Source organism: Strongylocentrotus purpuratus, unplaced genomic scaffold (assembly GCF_000002235.5).
Source record: "Strongylocentrotus purpuratus isolate Spur 01 unplaced genomic scaffold, Spur_5.0 spur5_scaffold_3, whole genome shotgun sequence".
In the NCBI taxonomy this organism is placed as follows: Eukaryota; Metazoa; Echinodermata; class Echinoidea; order Camarodonta; family Strongylocentrotidae; genus Strongylocentrotus; species Strongylocentrotus purpuratus.
In genome coordinates, this window is record NW_022145609.1 from 5366814 (window position 1) to 5388044 (window position 21231).

A 21231-nucleotide genomic window follows, 5' to 3' on the forward strand; every position below is an offset into this window, starting at 1 on the left:
CTTATCTGAAGAGCCGCTATGTGTACAACAATATTGACCTCGTTAATAACTATTAGTTGACTGCGCTATGATATACATGCATAGCATTCAGTTTCTGGTATCGCATTAGACAGGAACAATAAGGGCAGATCATGAGGATAAATTGCTGATTGGGCCATGAACAGTATTTTATTCCGGAACATATACATAATATTCTATTGTACAGGTGCCAATTTTTAACGCAAAATAAGATATATTTTGTTCTCACTAAGTTCGGAAGCACTACATTCTTTTGACGATATCTCATGAAAACCTACGACACCGATGTGTAAAAAAACACAAAAAAAACAATAAAAATGGAGTTAAGTTATCGGGAAAGGGGGTATTTTTTTTCTGTATAGTTTATAGTCGTGTCTAGATAATGAAATTCTAATCTTACCGTTTTGGTACATGATGACAAAAACTTAATCATTTGTTTATACAAATACAAATTTGGTAAGATTCAGTTGAAATAGGAACTAGCGTTTATCAGGGTCATTTTAAAAAGCTTTGTACCATATCTAATAGCAATGCTTGACAATTAAAATCTTCGGGACCATTGAAGTTTTTTAGGTTTAACCTTATACCAGGAAGCTGTAATGAATGGAGATACCGTCTCGAAAGAATTTTCCGAGGGAAAATTATTCAAGATTAACCTGGCTTAACAAAAAGAAATGTAACCCTCTCCAGCCATCATTTCCATCAACAGCTGTCCATATCAATGCACAGTCCCTCTCTGGCATTCCAAATAGTACGAAATGTTACGCAACGCCATCTGCTTCCCTAAGTTCTCTATTCACTCTTTTGCAAAAATATGCAAGCATCGGGCTTTGAAGCCATGCGTGGCACCGACAAATTAAGTCATGTTCAGGGAAGATGTATTTAGCTATAACATATAAAATGCAGAATTTACAACATATGACCAATGCAACTTTCTATTAGTCATCAAATGCGTTTTCCGTTCTCGGATAGCTCTACTGAAGACATGGCCATTTTAACCAGCGAAATCGACCAAGGAAATCATGAGTTAGAGCGAATGAAAGATTTTCATCATCATGATTTTCTCATCTAATTATTGACATTTTCCGAAAATTTCCGAAATTTGTACATAGCTAGGAAGGTAGTCCAAAGGTTTATCTTCCTAAAGAACTAAATGAAATTGTGTTATATGTTTGCGCATTTATTGATTTAGGGCTAGAAGTTGCCAAGTTAGCACCACTATTCACCCAAAGTACGGGCCGGCAAAGCAAAAGCCGCCGTGCTCGCTGGGCTGGGCTGTGTGTGGAAAGGGAGGACTTAGTGCTACTTGGGAGCTGTACGGTTTCGGAGGGGGATTAAGGAGATTACGGTAGGGGAAACAAAAGATGCGCGGTGCCACGGATGACTTCAAAGGGGCCTCTTGGACGGGATCTCCATTCATAACAGCTTCCTGCTTATACACTTCTTTTCCTCTTCTTTGTCCGGTTTTTTTTAGCAATTAGTCTTAATTTACTATTTTTGCCACACGATCTTCTCATAGTTATTTATATTTACCAGGTAAGTATTACATGTAGGCGGAATTTTTCTGTGACCCAGTTTATAGATAAAATTTTCAGGGGAGGGTCTGTTCTGATGTCATAAAAATACCAGCCTTATGTATCAGAGCAAACTATCCTACCTATACTTTTGTTGAATTCTAACAAACCATTCAAATACCTTATTGGAATGGTAAATATTCATACAAAAGAACGGTGTGTCCTCGAAAATGAACAAAGAGTTCGTTTGATAAGGTTCACTACACACGCAATTCCAAAACGAAACAGAACTGACTATTCAGCGCATAAAAGTTGTAAACGCCTTTTCTATTCTTGTATGCGATAGCCCATCTACACGGTTTACGTGAGGCTGGAGTTCCATGTATAATACACACCCATACACTATCCCATCACGCGCACACACAATCTTACACGCACACACCGTACAGTTTAAACACACATGGTGTGTTGGGTGTGGCGGTAAATAAGAGGCGACGACAAAAGCTGGCAAGCCAATATAGCAAGGGTGTGTATTGTTATTTTCCTAAGTAAATCAATCGCTTGAATAATACACTATCAAGACCGTCTTCCCAAAGAGGTATTTACAAGAGCGAGAAGGCGTAGTGTTCATGCGTAGAACTATTATACACTTTCATATTGGAACCATAACTTCAGCTTCCCGTTGCCTACCACCAACTGTTGCTATAGGTAAGTTACATTGCCATCCTATTTTTAGTGGTGTTTTCAGGCGTCGCAAAGTGAAAACGTTAACAGGTGCAACGCATATTAAGTGGAAACTTACATAATGAATACGTTGCTTTCTAACTCAGGGAAGTATAGAAGCCATATTATTATATCGACGGAGGAGGGCCCACAAAGCCATGTTTAAGATGTATTGTTGTCGCATGTATTCAATTAGACGGTGGATCAATGATAACCATATCAGGGTCGTGTCGATGTATAATAGAGATGGTTTATGCGACTACTCCAATCACCTTAATATTTTTGACATTCACATTCTTCTTCCTTCTTCCTTTTGAGTACAGACCTCTTTACAGAGTATTATAGTACGATATGCTGATTGATTGGTATTGGAGCAACGGTTGCTTTCAAATGTTCATGTGATCGCTGTCATTTTATTATAATATTTAAAAAAATATTTTAAAACGAATCAACTGGTCGAGTGAATATACGAATTAATTACAATGGTACACAGATATACACAATTCACTGTCTTCTATTTCATGCATAGATTGAATAGCAAATTGATTCTCTGGAAACTGTGCGTTCCTATATTAGTATACCGTGTTATCATAGTAGTGTTGATGACCATTGTAAAAATAATATCAGATCTTCAATGTATATGAGTAACCTCGTCTGGATCTGAAATGAATACAATGAAATTCAAGAAATATGAAATGATAAATTAATGTTGAATATTAATTATACGAATGAAACATGACAACCAAGAAATGTGTGTGCGCAATGGAGACAAAAATATCAAATTCAGTTCATGATCATCGATATGTCACTGATATCATTGTCTCTCTTGATTACCGATTGATAATTAATAAAATAGTATTAATCGCCTTTATTACACCTTTATTTATCTTATTACGACGGAATATTAATTGATGACAACTCGACTGTATTATTCTCACCAGATTGCATCAATAATATAATGGGTATAATGTCATATGTGATACAGCATCTAATTGAAAAACAACCAATATCAATTCAAAAAATGTCATACATTCATTAACAATAATTAAAAGCGTTTACAAATAACAGTCTTTGAAGAAAAAAATCCCATAAAACCACATTGTGATATAGATTTCAGAATTCCAACTTCTTAGTAAGAGGATAAAATATTTCGTTAAAAACTGAAATATGAATTTCACCAAGGGGATAATTTCTGACGAAACATTTAAAGAATAACATGTGAAGTATATACTTCCAAAAATACGTAATATGGAGTTTATTGATAGCACATGGTACAAAATGACCCCAAATATCCGCAGATCTTTTACACATGGAGAAGTTCCACTTTGAGCATCTTAGAATAATAACTGCCAAAGTCCTAGATGTGCTTCATGAATACCTTTTGTTTGCCCTCTTGAAAAGAATACTTCCACCTGCGTATCTTAGAATATACCTGTGGTGCATAAATGAATAATGTTACATAACTTTCATGAGCGCATAATCCAGTATTCATCTCTGTGGGTTTTACCATTTTGGTACAAATGACCTTCATCTGCCCATGCGCAGATTGTATTTGTAAACTGGCTTATTGTGGTGATTCATAAGAGTAATTTGCTTAACATGTTAAAGACAAGTCTGTGCGTTGAACACATGCATCGAATATCAATGTGGATACATGTATGTAATCTCTCTCTTGAGAGTATTACACTTATGCATACGATCTAATAAGTGCGTGATAAACTCAATAACAGAATACTTTTGTGCTGGACAATTTGTCATAAGGTTCAATGAGCTTTCAGTATATCTGACATTCCATTACGTGTCATCCAAATCAACCCTATTATAACAGAATTGTAAACACAAAACAGGAACCACTCAAATGGAAAACTGCGCCAATCCATAACGAACTTTAAAGGTACATTTTAACTCTAAAAAAATTGTGATTATTTTTTTTTTAAAGGATGTTGTGAACGGTGGTCATAATGGTATGTAGATTTGAAATGTACATCCCTGGTTTCATGATATCTGAAGAAAGGAATTTACTGGTATTTGTACCACAATACTAGTCTAGTTGAATTCTATTTGATCTATCAATCTAATATCTCGAACCTAACCTTTTTATTTTTTAATTTGAATTTCGGTAGATATCTTTTGCACACACTCTTTAATTCATCTACTTTTACATGTCAACATGTTCAATAGTACATTTGAATTCGGGTTTCACTTTTCCTCGGGGATGAAAAATGTAACCATGTTTACATTTTGTTTGACAAACTTCTTCTTTTAGTGATGCATTTAGCGCCCATAAAGTAATATCAGAAATACAGCAGAGAGAGGTGATTCGGTCTGGTGGTATTTACTTTGTCAGCTCTCTGTCTTCGCCTATAAACTGACTCGGTTGATCCCGGTTAGAAACTGAGTCACGTCTTTTGGATGGTCCCCATACGTAAATAATCATACCTGATTGATACCCGTCTGTAAAATAAAATCAGACAATCCCACATTTTCCGAAATATATCTATTTTGTCAAGACATAATAATGTTGTATACGTTTGACTATTTGTTAGCATGCTTTGTGTGTGTGTGTGTGAAGAATTTGCTTTGTTTTTTTGTATTAGGCAATATTTTGGGGATGCGTCATAATAGTTCAGATTTGCCTCAATGCTTGGAAACAGAAACGTAGTGGGGGTAATTTGCTTTTCGGCTCAGTGTGCTATAATTTTGTATAAATACGAATTTTCAAATACTTTACAAATACATGTGTATATAGGAAATATAGATCTTTGTTGTTGTGTCGTGTGTGACGTTCAAATTTGTATGAAAATTCCTTAACTTGATGACGTTCATTGGGTTGAAAAATTTATGGAATACACTCGACCCATAAAAGTATATATATATATATATATATATATATATATATATATAAGGAAGCATATGACCCATTTTTATAGTGGAGAATGTCGTAAGGAAAACATAATCACCGGATTTGGGCGTTTCTTACAAGCAGAGTGAAGGACGAATTCCCTAAAGGATTACATGACATTTATCTAGACTGATCTCTCGCCACACCTCTCTCTCTCTCCCTCTCTCTCTCTCTCTCTCTCTCTCCCTCTCCCACACTTTTTTAAATAGTTCTTTTGTTATTGATTCCAGAACAATACAAATCATTCTTAGAAATACGGTGGTTTTTCATTTTGACAGGATTAAATACATTTTCAATACTGATGTACGATTGATGAGAAAAATGAAATTAGTTGTAATATAAAACAAATAACCCCATCCAACCAAACACACTACTACCCCTCCCCCTCACACACACACACGCATACACACTCTCCCTCTATCTCTCCTTCTCTCTCTCTCTCTATCTCTCCCTTTTTTCTCTCTTTCTTGTTAATACTCGCTCCCTCTTCTGGTCTCAAGCTAAGCTGCTTTAATGTTTCATGTATTGTGCAAGTTCCCTTGTAGAGTCCATTTGACATTTCGATCGGTACCTTTTTAGAGAATATAGGCCTATGCATAAAAAGGTGACATCACAAACAAGTCATTACAAATGATGTCGTGGTTATTGAGTCTTTCAGAAGAAGAGGAAGTGACCGCCCGTATTACCATTAAAAACACAATACCGATGGTATTTTTACTTGTATACTATACAAAAGATTTGAGGCCCTAAGTAGCACAAGGGGTAATGGACAACCGAAAAATATATCCAATTGCACGCTTATTTGAATGTAATCATATAATATACTGCTTCAAGAGGAATCAGTAGTGTTCTGTATACAGTTTCAGCATGATTTTGTTGGGAAGGTTTTGTTTTCTTTAAATAAGTACGACATTATGATTTATCTACTAACTGAAGAAGGTACTTGACTACAGTTGTATGTGCATCAATCACCCTATTGGGCTCTTTAAACACAAGTGAATGTAACTTTACAAGTGCATGTACTTGAATGTACGCATGCTGCCAGGCATGTTTGCCTAGTCCCACCTGTATAAATATCATAATACAATTTGACTGATCGATGATGATTCAATAATAGTTTCAGTCAATATTTTTTTTGCGTACAGACATTCAGTATAATTTATGACTAGGAGGCATGTTAACGCTTTCCATACAATCTCATGTGTTATTGTACATATAAAATATAAATGGAAAAAGAACAAGCAGTACGAGACACAACTTATAATTGTCTTCTGATGATAATTGATACATTGATAATGTGCATTATGCACCAAAAGAGGTGCTAGAATGGAAACGACAGTAATGAGTAAGATAGTTTATTGATAGTAGTAAGAAATGTAAAATTACAATACATCTTGCTCCACAAGTAACCACCTGCATTCAAAAATGATGACTGTGTGGTCTTGTCAATCATTCTCGAGCTAGATCAGACAATGAAAGAAATTAAACTTCATGATGTTTTTATGTTACTTTGGGGATACAAAATAACAAGTACTTTGACAAATAGACATCATCGTTGATAGAATGACACAACAAAAATACGATTAGTGCAAACAGACTAGGGTATTAACAAGTTTAACAGTAGAGATTGTGTATTTGAATTAAAAGATTTTTTTAAAGAAAAATCTTCTATTGTGGTGCTATGATTACGTTTCATATAAACTATTGCTATGTAAACCAATCCTCATGCAACCATCGAAAAAAAAATTATTTAATCATTCCTGTCTGTCGATTTCACAATGATTCTTTAGTCTGGAGGGAGTGGCGTATAGTAGGGTGGAGAAACAAAATATTGTTTCATGAATTAGTAGTACAACGTCCTTCATATTTAATTGATCTTAAAATCGATCGCCTCTCACCCTCTTCGTCTCTCCTATTCTCTCCTACCTCTCCTCTCTCTACCTTTCATCTCTCTCTTCCTCCCATCTCTATTTTCCTCCATCTCTATTTCATGTTCTCGCCCCCTCTCTCTCTCTACATAATTATATATATATATATATATACTTCTCTTTCCCTCCATCAATCCATCCCTCACAACGTCTCTCTAATTATTTACTAGGCTACCCTCATCTGCATCTCTATATTCTTTTCTCTCTCTCTCTCTCTCTCTCTCTCTCTCTCTCTCTATTTTTTTAAAAGTATTTCTCTCTCTCTCTCTCTCTCTCCCTCCTTTTCTCTTGCGCTTGCTCTCTTTCCCCCTCTGTGTCAACATCATCCACTTTTTCACCATTCTGCACTCTCTCTCTCTCTCTCTCTCTCTCTCTCTCTCTCTCTCTCTCTCTCTCTCTCTCTCCCTTGCACACCCTCTCCCATCTCATCTCCCTCATAGTCGATGGAAGCGATAGACAGGAGATGACAAGGGTGTCACATTCACACCCATCCCACGTCCGACTGTGTGCATGTAAAATATGACCTAGACTATAGATTAGTTTTATTCACCTGATCAAAATCCTCTTGCTACCCTTCCAGACAGGTATTTTGAATTCCACGTTATCCTCTTAGGAAGCCTTTGAAGTGGACTATGGTATCCTTGAATTGAATGGGCGTATAGAAGGTGTTATTTAATGTGTATCTATTAAATATATAGGACACGGCCCCCATTTTGTTTTAAGTTTCCAAGCGCGCACCCTCCAGGAAATTACTGATCCGTGCTGACTATGTTTCATGTTTCATAAATGTGAGGCGCGATGGCTCAGTGGTAGAGCAGTGGTCTCGTAGGGAGGTCCGTGGTTCGAAACCGATTCGATGCGCTTCAACCCTTTGGTAAGGCATTAGTCCGCATTACCAAGTCCCCGGAGAGGACTTTAAGTCGTCGGTCACCGGGTTGATTACTTGCAAGCATACACGTGCTTTCTTAGCGGTCAGAAATCAACAAACCAACCAAATGCTACCATGTACATGTATATATACACTTGAAACTTCTTCAACTGATATTGCTAAACACTTAATAATCTTTTGAAATTCAAATTAGGGTATCCAATTTTGACAGAACAAGCTGGGTTTGATTTATTTTTTTATTCATTATTTCACTATTTAGTTTTATAATATTCAAGGTGAGGGTTTCATTGGATGCAGGGCAGCAATCACTCCATCCAATAAACAAAATGTATTCCTTTATCGGTGAAATGCAAAGTCCTCTTGAAAATTGTCTTTATTCCTGTTTCATTCATCTGAACATTCGTTCACTTTGTATCCCTTGCCTACGGTGACTACGGGCAAACTGGAATAAAGTTGACATACCAGTTGTTAACTGTATTTCCATGTAATATTATGCGCACGTTTTAATCAACTTAATTTGTTTGTATTCCAACCTACAGTTATAATATCATGAGCAAGCAGTGAGCGTTATTGACGGAACAGAAATCAACGCTAAAGATCAGCAGCGCTTTCCACCTGCTTGTTTGCAACAGTACTCGTGATCTCTGATCAAACGTTACCTAGCAACGGAACGCTACCAGCATCCAACGACACAATGGCGGGTCGTCATGGCAACGAGACTTCTAACAACTGGCTTATCCCTTGCTTCTTTCTATTCGATTGTATTCTATTGGCGGCTGTAGTGGTATTATGGTGAGTGCTTTATGATGTAAATTTCTAATGAGCAACTGATGTGGCCTTTGGTCCAGCATGCTTGATGTACATGATTGAATATAGGCTCTCTCTCTCTCTCTCTCTCTCTCTTCCCCTCCCACCCTCACCATCCCTCCCTCTCCACCATCACTCTCTCCCTCCCCATCCTCTCTCTCTCTCCCTCCCCACCATCTCTCTCTCTCTCTCTCTCTCCCGCCCTCCCTCCCCACACTATCTCTGTATGTCTCTCTCTCTCTCTCTCTCTTCCCCTCCCTCTCCCACCCTCCCTCTCCCACCCTCACCATCCCTCCCTCTCCACCATCACTCTCTCCCTCCCCATCCTCTCTTTCTCTCCCCCACCCTCCCTCTCTCCCGCCCTCCCTCCCCACACTATCTCTGTATGTCTCTCTGTCTGTCTCTCTCTCTCTCTCTCTCTCTCTATCTACTTCCCTCCTGTCAATCTCTCTCTTCTGCATACCCCCTCTCATTTTCTCTCCTATTATCCCTATTAGTTTTGTGCCTGCATCGTCCCTTTTCTATTCCATCTTTCCCTCCTCATTTCAATCTCAATGTATTGAGGTAATGATAACAATACCCCAAGCAGACTCAATAATTGAATTCAATTATTGAAATCTAATTTCATTAAAAGTCTTGGAGAATTAAATTCATTAGATTTCTATCGATGCTCAGGCAAATCATTTGAAAATTTGTCTGCTATGTTATAATGTGAACCTGTCTAAATTAATATAATAATAATAATAATAATAATAATAATAATAATAATAATAATAATAATAATAATAATAATAATAATAATAATAATAATAATAATAATAATAATAATAATAATAATAATAATAATAAATTACATTTATATAGCGCTTAGTACAAAGTTTCTAAGCGCTTAACAAAAATAAAATTAAAGTAATGTTAACCTACAAATTACAACAATATAATACATGATACATAATTATTATAACAAATTCCTAATAACAATCATACAATAATAATAGTTAATATTAACATAACGCTTTATAGTTTAACAAACAAAATATGATTACATTACATATTAAACAGATAAGTCTTAAGTTCGGTTCATTCATTCCGTAACAAAACACTTCTGCATGTTGGATATAAATCCATTATTTATCATTCTTAGACATTAAATTTTGGCCAAAATATAGGGGGGAATAATACCCATTTCACATTCTACATTGCTCCATAATCATAATGGTAATATATTACTAAGATTATCTGGAGGAAAAACAAACTAAAAACTTGAGCAACAAAATATAGTTTAACAAACAAAATATCTGTAGAGATAATACCGAAATGTTTGGGTAAAGAAAGAAAGTTAACCACTTTTTTTCTCAATATCCCCCCTCCCCCAATTATTTATCCAGGTATTTCATGGAATGGCAGACACAGACGTTCACATTACACGATGCCACGATACCATGTACCGATATCGCCTACTACAGCTACCCAGAGAGAGTCGACATCGTACCCGAAACCATCGTCTTCGTCCTCGCTTTCGTTCTTCCGCCCATCGTGGTGAGTTGACATCTTTCTTTGTCTTTCAAGATGCTTGAATAACAGTTTTTTTTTCTGTTTCGTTTGCGAGAAGATAAACAATGAAGATATGCCATTTTAAACGCAAAACATTATTCGCTACAAAATGCAAAGGTGAACGGTTATCTCTGTATTCAAATCTACACAATTTATCAGTAAAATAACTTGACTCATTTTCAGTTGCTGTAATCATGTTTTCTGTTACCACTGTGCCATTTTTGTTTGAATTCGTCGAGTTGATTTTGTTTATGAATGATTGAATGATCCTTATAACGATTCTAGAGGGAAGCTTGTAGGCTCAAGGCCTACCCCAGTTATTGATCATGAATAAAAATTAATCGAGGCGTATTGTTTTGTGTAGAAAATGAATGCTAAGATCTTCAGTTCCCTCCATTCTAGAATTGCGTCTGCGCATTCAGAGAACGGTGTTAATTGGTATATAAAATCTAATATCATTAGTGCGTTCATGTATTGTGAAGGTAAGGTACCCGCTTTTCGATATAACAACCTTGTTGCATTAATTTGAATAAAACAAATATCAACCTCTCTTTGCTGCCTGAATATTTGTTTCGTAAAAATGAATGATGAATCAAGAATTGTCTTAATTAATTTGGGAGCAGCATGAGGTACGCACATGTATAAATTAACATTTCCATACCCTTAATTAAAGACTGTATTGACTGTAAATTGTTGAAGAAATTAGTATAGTTCTAAACATTGAAAGAGCATTGGTTAGAATAAAATGTCACCATGTTCATTCAATATAAATGTGTTATAACAACACTAAATATGGCATTTAATGACGACTCAAAATGATATAAAGATGACAACCAAAGTCGTAGAACACTTTCTGATAATAATGACTTTTTAATGCACTAATTTGGGGAGGAATATCGCTAGTGTGTAGGTAGTAGCCTCAACACATTTCTCCCAAAACAGAACTAAATTGAATGTATTCTAAGTGTTGCCATTCATTTGTTGTCAATGAATTTTAAGCCTGAGTGTAGTGAGTGGTATCATGTGAGAGACCATCTAGAAATTCGTCATCCGATATATACGAGACTGTCTCCCGTTGCTGTATTTTGAATGTCATTTGGATATGCTAAAATGAGGAAGCTTAGTACCTTTGTTTCGCTTGCCATTGTCTCCTGTCCATGTAATCAAACAATGCCCTTGTATATGACTATACTGTGTGACGTGGTAAATCTTTATTAATGCACCTCTCTGTCTCTCTCTCTCTCTCTCTCTCTCTCTCTCTCTAGGTGTTATTCGGAGAAGCCGCTGTGGGTTTGTATAACCTTCAGGGCGGTAAGAAGCAGCTCTTCATGGAGAAATCTGTGATGACATTCGGCATGAAGCTACATGCTCTCCTCCGGAGAACGGTCAGATTCACAGGTAAGGAGGAGGAGGGGTTGATTGATGGAGAGAAAGAGTGATGATGAAAGAGAGGGGGAGATATGTCAAAGAAGAGGATCGGAGAAGAGGAGAAAGGGATGGAGAGAGGTTAATAACACCAAGGGGGGAGAAATAGGAGAATGAGGATGGTAACGATCAAAGTTGATTGAGATGACGACGACGATGAAGACATAATTATTTGAAGATGAAAAAATGATAACACAACAAAAAACTGCGGTGTTGATGATGACGACGATAGTTGTGATTGTAACAGTGGTGATGGTGATGATATAGTGACTTCTTTAATAATTTATCGAGGATAGTGATTTAGGGGTAATGGTGTTGGTTGTGGTGATAATGGTAGCGATTATAGATACTGATGATAATACTGATGACAGTGTTTATGAATGGGATCCGTGGCAAGAAAAAAAAAATTATCTATCAAAAAATGAAAACCATAATAATTACCTATGATGATGATACTTACTTTTGTTGTACCCTCCTATGAAAACTACTCCGTTTCTCCCATCTGATATGAAACAAAACCCTTTTTTCATCCAGGTATCTTTCTGCTTGGTGCTTTCATCACTTGGATCTTAACCCGTGCTGGTCAGCTAATACTCAGTCATCCTGCCCCAGACTTCTTCACCCGATCAACCTGTACGCCATGTTCTAACGGTGCAGACGGAACCTTCACAATCAGTGACTGTACTACAATAATAGACTCTGCGAGGTATGATAACGAAGATGATGATGATGATGAACTTTATTATTAATTTCGTATGAATACAAAATACTTTATTACCACAGGCGCGGATCCAGGATTTCTTAGGGGGGGGGTGGCCAAATTTGAAATCAATTTGAATTTTAGTGTGCTGAAATATTACCATGCCAACAATGATGATGATGATAAAATTTAGTATTATTTTCGTATTAATACAAAGTAGTTTATTACCCATGCCAACAATGATGATGATAGTTATAATTATTGTATGTATGAATGAAGAAAAACCTATTTATAAACTATATCTATCATAATAAAGTACACGCTAAAACTACAATATCTTTGGTAACATTACACCCATTGGTGTACAAAAAATGAAATGCATTACAGCTCCAAAAGGTTTACTCGATATTTACAGAACAATTTATTCTTAATATTTTCAGAAATTCTAAAGATTTATTGCTCAATATGTCAATTCAAGACTATCAAAACTAACATGGAATAGACGTTCCCATAATAATATCACGCCAATTTTCGGCACCTGATTCATTCACGGGCAGTTCTTGTCAAATCTTGGAAACTGGAAATCATCGTTAACATACTGACGTTAATTTATATCTAGTAAAACATTCACTTGTTTTATCCAGTATGCATTAACTGAATAGTACATGTATTGGAACCAGAATGACGTCATCCGTGGTTATAGTGATGTTACATCAGTTTTTTTTTTTTTGGTAAATGTTGTTTTCTCTCTATAGGCAATCATTCCCGTCCCTGTATGCTTCTCTCAGTGCCTACGCCTCGGTCTATGTTGCCGTGAGTATAATGACCCATTTTTGTCCCTATTTGCTACAGATTTTTCATTCTATTATTGCAATGCAGAGCGAATATAGAATGTATGAGGGTAGCCTATGATCATCAATTCATTGTCCTTGATTAAAACCCAAATTGAAAATGAAAAATAAAGATGGTGACTTAATCAGTTTCATCATGCATCACCTCGACCTCTTTCTTGTTCATATTATTAAAAAAGCTAATGGAATCAATAATTGATACAGAATAAATACATAAATTAATTTATAGGTATCATTGATTAGATTGTGACATTTTTGTATTTCCGAGGCAATGAACCAGCAATGACGATAATGGGAAAAGGTCGACGAAGACGATTGACCCCACCCTTTAATCTGAGCCCCCCCCCCCCCCATGATGCCAATACCCTCTGAAATTCTCCGCCATTGCATGTATACAAGTATTTTCCCATCCCGATGAGAATGATTTATAGTAAATTGCATCATATGAATTGGTAGGGTTAAGCATTTACTTTTTAAAGCGCATTAATTTGAAATGATCTTTCTAAGGACTTTAGCTGTGTTGTACAGACATTGCCTACCCAATAAGATCTGATTGTACTCCTATTAGGTTTATTAAAAAACATATTAATTATAATTCTACCTCATTGCTTGTGTTTTATTTACCAGGTGTACATCACGATGCTGATGAAGCTAAATGCAGCCCACACCCTACGCCCTTTCGCTGGTCTTTGTTTTATCGCGGTACCCTATCTACTTGGTGTACAGCAGATCGCAGCTCACAGAGCGCATTGGGGTGACGTCATTGGAGGGTGGATCTTAGGGAGTGTGGTGGCATTTTATCTGGTAGGTCATACTTGATTTGATTTGATAATAGGGACTTTTAGATTTGCGTGGACTGATACGTGTGACGTCCATTCAAGGCAATGCATTAAAAGGACGTCGATCGTAGCAATCCACGTTGTCGTTGTGCAAATCTAAAAGTCCCTATTGTACTACACTGCAAGCATAAGAACTGTATGACATCGAACAAAATATATTTGTACCATGGCATGGGGTAATGAAAGCCGACAATAATATTTTTTTTTAGATAATTCTCGATTGTGTCATGAGGTAAGCTGAGTGCTGCTTTTAATTTTTTTTTTTTTTTTTTTTTTTTTTTAGGGGGAAATAGATTTGTGACAAGCCAACAGCTATAAGCCTACAATACAATATTGTACGCATATTGTCCACACAAAAAATCATCTAACACTCAAAGAATAGAAGATCTCAAAATTCAAAAATTTGCAGACAACTGATTTGAATTAGCCGACTTAAATTTTAAACGGGTTTTGCGCCATATCGATGATACAGGAGATAGCGCTCAAGCTGATATCACCGTCTCCGACATAGGTTCTGGGAAGTTAACAACCAAGATGGCAGGCATACTTTTTAAGCACTCCTTTAAACCGATATCTAGCATCATTCGGTATGATACGAAGCTGTAATCATTATTTCTGAAGTGGGATCAAATAATCTGTATTCCTCATTTTGCTCCCATTTTTCTCCTCTTTTCTGGAAAGATCTATGGAGTCCTGGATGCCTTCCTGGGTCCGCTCATGTCCACCACTAGCCCGAGAATGGATAATGGCGTCGGCGCCAACGAGGATTACGTCATCGAACACGAACACGCCCTCCACAACGGCAACGCCCATCCCGAACCCATGGTGATGAACGGTCTTCGACATAGCCAGAGAGATCGTGACGGGTACACGGACCGAGGAATGGAGGTAAATGGTGGCGTGTATAACAAGGTAGAACCTTGGCATGGTGGTCCAAGGGATGCTAATGCTATCAGCGGCAAGAGGGTTCCAGACGGGAAAAGCAGGGGTGTAGATCATTACATGTACTAACCAATACCATGCTTCTTACTGGGGTATATTGGGTGCCGGGTTTCCCCGCTTCGGACGATCACAGATACTTGAACTGAAAATTTTCTTTTGGTAATTTTTTCCGGAAAACGTTTGTCGATCTGATTCTGAATTTTGATGATCGTTCATATGAAATATCGATACTTCTTCACTACCCAACCGCTTTATATCCCGCTATTTCTCTTAGAGCTTCCGGCAATCTTTTTTCTTTCATGGAACAAATTATTTAGTGTATTGATTATACACGAAAGGAAATGATCTCAGTAACTATAATATTTGTACATTATGTACAAAAAGTCATTCAATTATACGAATTGTATCGAATCATAATCAATAATGGTGTATATACTACTAAATATCAGTATATTTCATTTTCACGTGAGAATCATTTGTCTTTCAGTAAATATATATGTTGTGCTTTCTATGCCAATCTAACAACAAAATAACAAAATGTGGCTTCATTAACAGCAAATACAGATTAATCACAAAGTGTATTTTCAAAAGATTGTTAATTAAATACGTGTATATTGCCGTGAATATATAGCTTGGACATTTTAGGCATTAATACTTCCTTCCCTGATTTTGAAAGGAACAAAATAATTTCCTTAGAGAACTTTGTTTATCAATCTTTTGAAGAAAGGAAAAGATGATGTCCTTACCATAGAGTTTATGTTCGTATATAGATCTTACTCTCTGAAAGAAAATGACAGTCTGGCCTTGATATTGAAATATCTTACACGAGTGCAAGGAAGACATTGTTTCCAATTCATTATGGTTACTGTACGTAATCAACAACAAAATTCGAAGCGACATTAAACAAAATAAAAAATTATAGATTCCCGAATCTTACATTAAAGTTATTCCATTGGTCATCTTTCAAAATCTTGCTTTAACTTTCTATGTAATAAATAATTTGTACGTTCTTTTACGGGTTGTGCGGAAATATCAACAGCAAACTGTCTTCCGATTTAAAAAAAATGAGCAATTAAAGGTGTTTTTTTAACTTTAAGTTGCATGATTCTGACTTGCTTTTGTGTGATTTTTTTTCAGTCTATGTGTTAGCACGAGTTTATCTTTCTTTTGTTACAAAAAGTATATTTTTGATCTGCTATATTTGTGTTATCTTGCTGAATGAATTAATAATGATATGTGTGAGCATTTACAGAACAGCAAAATTGTTTGATGTTTTATGTCACCATTTATATATTATTGAAATTAGATAATTCCAAACAAATATTATTCGATTTGAATCACCAAATATAGTCTTCGATAGGATATATAACAAATATTTATTTAGTTAAGAATGCTTCAGTAGATTTATATGAATATTATATATCTGGTTGATTTTGCTTATGGATATTTCTGTTTGTATCTAAATGCTTCCATTGTGAATAAATCAGATGAATTCAGGTAAAATTTCCTGCGTTATTTTCTATCTTCTGTATTGCCATTTCTCCCTCTTTCTCCACAACCAATTTCTCTATTTCTATCTCTTATTTGCTGTGTTGTGGTGTTGGCTTTGTGTGATATGTGTTTCCGCAGTTCAGTAATATAATTGTTCGTATATAACAAGACAATGATGGGCATATATCCGGTATATTTACATCGAGAGGGGAGATGGTAAATAAAAATTACCAGACACATTATTTGTCCACCGTTTTCAATAATTATAATGAGTATAATAAATTATAATCGATAAATCCTTCTCTTATTTTATCTGGCAAGCTCCTCCATCATTGCAAGAATGTAAAGACGCAGATATATCTATAACTTAAAAATTAATTTAGAATCTTAAACACGCCCAAAGAGAGTAAAATAATAATATGATCCATTTTGTCATCATGTTATGGTGTCTCGGGATAAGGAAGGCGATTGATCTAATCTAGTCAGTGTTGGATGTTCATATCTTTTCGAACATATCCTCGATATGACATCAGCATACGTGTGATTCACTGAAATTGAAATACGTAATATAAAATGGACCATTGTTTTCAATTTGTGGCTATGACTAGGAAAGTTGACAAAATAGGACGCATGGAACATTTAAAGTTTTCTGCAGTTCTTTTCTTTCCTTCTTGGTTCCAAGCTTAGAATATATACTGACGATGTACTATGAATTTTCACCTGTTTTCAGGCCCCCTATTTCTATTAATCGAACCCACCTTGCATGCATTAGTATTTTGTTTAACTGTGATGGGTCAGAAAATCCTCGTCTCAGTGCAATCTCTCTAAAGGACAATTTCCCCCTTTTCCTTTTTTTCTCAAATATGTGCCCCAAAATGAATAAATAGGTTAATTGTTCTATCGTAGTAACGAGAGGATGCGTTATAAATATATAACGGTGGTATGTTAGTAGAATAGTTTTCTCTCTTGTATATATGATGAGTATGGGCTTTGGAACGTGAGAAGTGTTTTTTTTTTTTATTAAAATAAGTTATTTTCTTTGGTTTGCTTGTCTACTAATGATGGTTTCAGAACGAAAAAGAAAGCAAAGGAACCCCAAAATATTCGCATTTGACAAAGCATAGGCATTCCAAGGCTGCCGTCTGTATAATACTGCCCAGCTCCCTCTAATTATTAGCATATATTAATATCCAAACATGAAGTACGTGTCACGATTTTTTTTTTTTTTTTCAATTTGAACAAAAAGGAAGTTGCAAATGACTGTGATAAGATTTCAGTATATTTTCTTACTTCCTTCCTTGCATGTAATACATTGTACCACTCGTGCATGTTGCTTATATTTCATTGATATATCAAAAACTACTCTCATGTACATAGGGTAGTTTATATTTAATTCAATTGTGTTGATTATCTTAAAAAGAGGCCAGACCATTAATAAATTGTTAATCCATGCATTAAAAACATGATCTTAAATACTTTCAAACAGTTATCATGAAGAAAGAATCGCTATAATATGCAGCGCTTATTGAAGAATGTGATGATTACAATTACAATTAAATTTACTTGATCAGGGTCCCGTTGCATAAAGCTTAGCATTCATGGTAACTTCGCCATTAATGGTATAACTTCGCCATGAATGGTATAACTTCCATGGAAAACATGATTTGATTGGAGGTTGCTGCGGTAGTAAATTTTGATGACAACGTTATCATCAGTGGTAAATTGTATGCAGCGAGGCCCTGGAGATAGAATCCATACCAAGGAAGATTTATTGAAATTGCCCATTAGCTGGTTTCTTGAAAGTCTTTACAACCGTGTTATGATTGCTTCACATCTCACTATGATCACTATACTAACCGAACATTCGGGTTTGTTGTTTTCACTTTTCCTTTTCTCCACGCACATCATCATCATCCTAACACCAGCTTCAACAGTAACCGCGGCAACGGGACGATCTTCATCCATCCAATCACAATCCTCGTACCACATACCACGACCGCACACGAAAAATGGCGTCTACTCATATCTCTACGACGGTCGCCGAGGCCGTCCTGTTTTTAAACCATTACGGACCCCGCCTTCGCCGCCACCCGTTATTCCGCGCACTCGAAACACTCATCCAGATCGACCCATAACAGTCGTCAATACCGTGAACAGAACTGCTAATTCAGAATACTTCTAATTATCATGATTATCTATCAAAATCAAAGATCGATGGCATTTTTTTAATGGAAAAAAGTACCTCATTTGAGCAGACGTGATAAATTGTATTGCAGACTATTGAATTTTACCTTTATAATGCCCGTTTATACCATTTTGATAAAAGTTGTGAAAAATGTGGATACATTATGTTAAATTAAGAATAGCTTCGAAAATCTTAGCAAGATACGCACTGATCGCTGGACGGTCGGTAACTTCGCGAGGTGTTTGATATTCATCTTCTTCACATCACCTTGATTAACGTCTTTCTTACACTAACTTCATCTTCCATGGTTATCACTCCTAGGGGGTGTTTCACAAAGATCCTGATTCGAACTTATCTTTAAGTTGGACTTAACAATTATGGAAAGCCGTTAGCATCATTGAAAATATTTTGTAAAAATTATTTTAAAAGGCATAAAATATTGATTCAAATCATTCTTATTTTCTATTATCTTGGGAGATTTCATGTTCTTGATGTGGAATTTATGAAAAGTCTAAAATACTTGAATTTTGCTTTTGAATTTATTTCATTATAAGGCTACAAATGGCTCTCCATAATATTTAAGTCCAATTTAGAGTTAAGTCCAACTTAGGATCTTTGTGAAACACCCCCCTGATCCTCATCACTCACCGTGAGAATCGTCATGTAAATTATACTGTCAACAATTACTAATCATTCATGTACGTCCTTCATTCATCTTGAGTGTTAACTATTTAAACCATTATTGTATAATATTACTCTGCATTGTTCCAAATACTGTGTTGAAATGCTAATTTCAATCTTATATCTGTCAATAATAATAATAATACATTTATAGAGCGTATAAACTATATTCTACTGCGCTACAAGAGCTCCTATGCTTAGATTTACAGTTAATGAAAAGGATGTGTTTTCAGTTTTTATTTAAATTTATAGATGGTGATTTCCTGACAACTCAATAGACTTTAATTTAATAGTATTAAACGTGCAAACAAAATACTATAGGCTGATACAAAATTTAAATTGTTGTTGTTATCATTATTCTTTTGATGAGGATTCAGTAATTCAACCCATGCAGAGTTACATGCATGGACAGGGCATTCGTGCTTGCCTTTTGAATGATTCATGTCTAATTGTAAAGATGTCATGCTGCCATATAGATAAAATAATGAATCGCTTTAACATTACACAGAAGAAAAACATGGATCGCCGTCTATTTGAAAGACTTGTAACGTAACCAAAAAAAGGAAGAAAAAAAGAGAATCAAGATAGCGACAAAGGATAGCAATTTTGTTTTAAAGTAAAAGAAATAGTGATACTTTACCTCAAGACTGAAATGGTATATATATATTATATTATTTTACGCTCTTCAAAATGTGATAAGTTTTTTTATCCGAATTAACCAACACCTAAGAGTTGAAAGAAGATTAATTAGATCTTTAAGATATGATATATTTTTAGGGATAACAATATGTTCTGTATGTCATGTTATTTACCCGCAGAGTCAACGATGAGACGCCAATATCGAGGTTACTGAGGTCATGGAACTATCTACGACCTTTTGACACTGAGAGAATCAAAACTTAAGTTGATTCTTAAAATACTTTGACCACTGATATCTATTTCACGTATCTCCCCCCCCCCCCCCCCTCTCTCTCTCTCTCTCTCTCTCTCTCTCTCCTTGTATATCATTACACTTTTCACGTCTTGATTAAACTGTGAATAGGGCAGTGGCTCGATCCTTTAACTTTTTGCTCTAATATCCATTCCTTGACGGTCGGTCCCGTTACCGCCCAAAAACTATTAAAAATGTAGTCACTGCAACTCAATTTGATGCCAATAATGCAAAGACGTTAAGCAGGGCTCCCACTTAGCCGAGTTGGAACCTCGAGTTGTGGCGAGCTGGCGCGATCTTATGGCAAGCAGTTTTATCATTAAAACATATTTCTTGATATCACGAAATCGAATTCCTGATATCACGAAATCGAATTCTTGATATCAAGAATTACTATTGCTTTACAACATAACATTATTTCTTGATAACAAGAATTGATTAATCGATATCAATTAATAATAAAACGGCTTGCCATAAGATCGAGCCAGCTCGCCACAACTCGAGGTTCCAACTCGGCTAAGTGGGAGCCCTGCTTTACACATTTCGGTAAAATATGGGCATTTGTGATTATTTGCAAATGAGCTTAACAGTCAATCAGAATATGACTTTTTTCAGGTATAGGCCAACATATTATATAATAACAAAAAAGGTCACCTTTTTCAATAAAGCATTCTAGTCCAGTAACATGACCGAATCATAAGAATATATTTTTTATTTCTGAACTATGTAAATGACATTTTGATGTATAGCAAGAAAAGAAAAACAGTCTTTCAAATGCACATGGAGTCGTGTAGCAACTATAGTGTTGCATATTAGCTCATATTATATCCAACTACATTGTAATTCTAGAC

General features: G+C 35.8%; 1 protein-coding gene across 3 annotated transcripts; it reads left to right on the forward strand.

The window, feature by feature from the left end:
• The first annotated feature begins 1987 nt into the window (after positions 1-1987).
• On the forward strand, positions 1988-20659 carry LOC115918972 (phospholipid phosphatase-related protein type 1-like). 3 transcript variants are annotated; one of them, XM_030995981.1, is made up of 10 exons: positions 1988-2240; positions 8514-8766; positions 10170-10320; positions 11601-11733; positions 12295-12466; positions 13216-13273; positions 13939-14115; positions 14832-15038; positions 16580-16589; positions 20268-20342. In XM_030995981.1, exons 2-10 carry the CDS (start codon positions 8669-8671, stop codon positions 20300-20302), a joined length of 1041 nt encoding a protein of 346 aa, XP_030851841.1. In that variant the 5' UTR covers positions 1988-2240; positions 8514-8668; the 3' UTR covers positions 20303-20342. The 3 variants fall into 3 exon arrangements, with proteins under 3 accessions (XP_030851841.1, XP_030851842.1, XP_030851840.1); XM_030995982.1 differs by lacking the exon at positions 16580-16589 and having other exon boundaries at positions 20268-20659; XM_030995980.1 differs by lacking the exons at positions 16580-16589; positions 20268-20342 and having other exon boundaries at positions 14832-16188.
• The last annotated feature ends 572 nt before the right edge of the window (positions 20660-21231 follow it).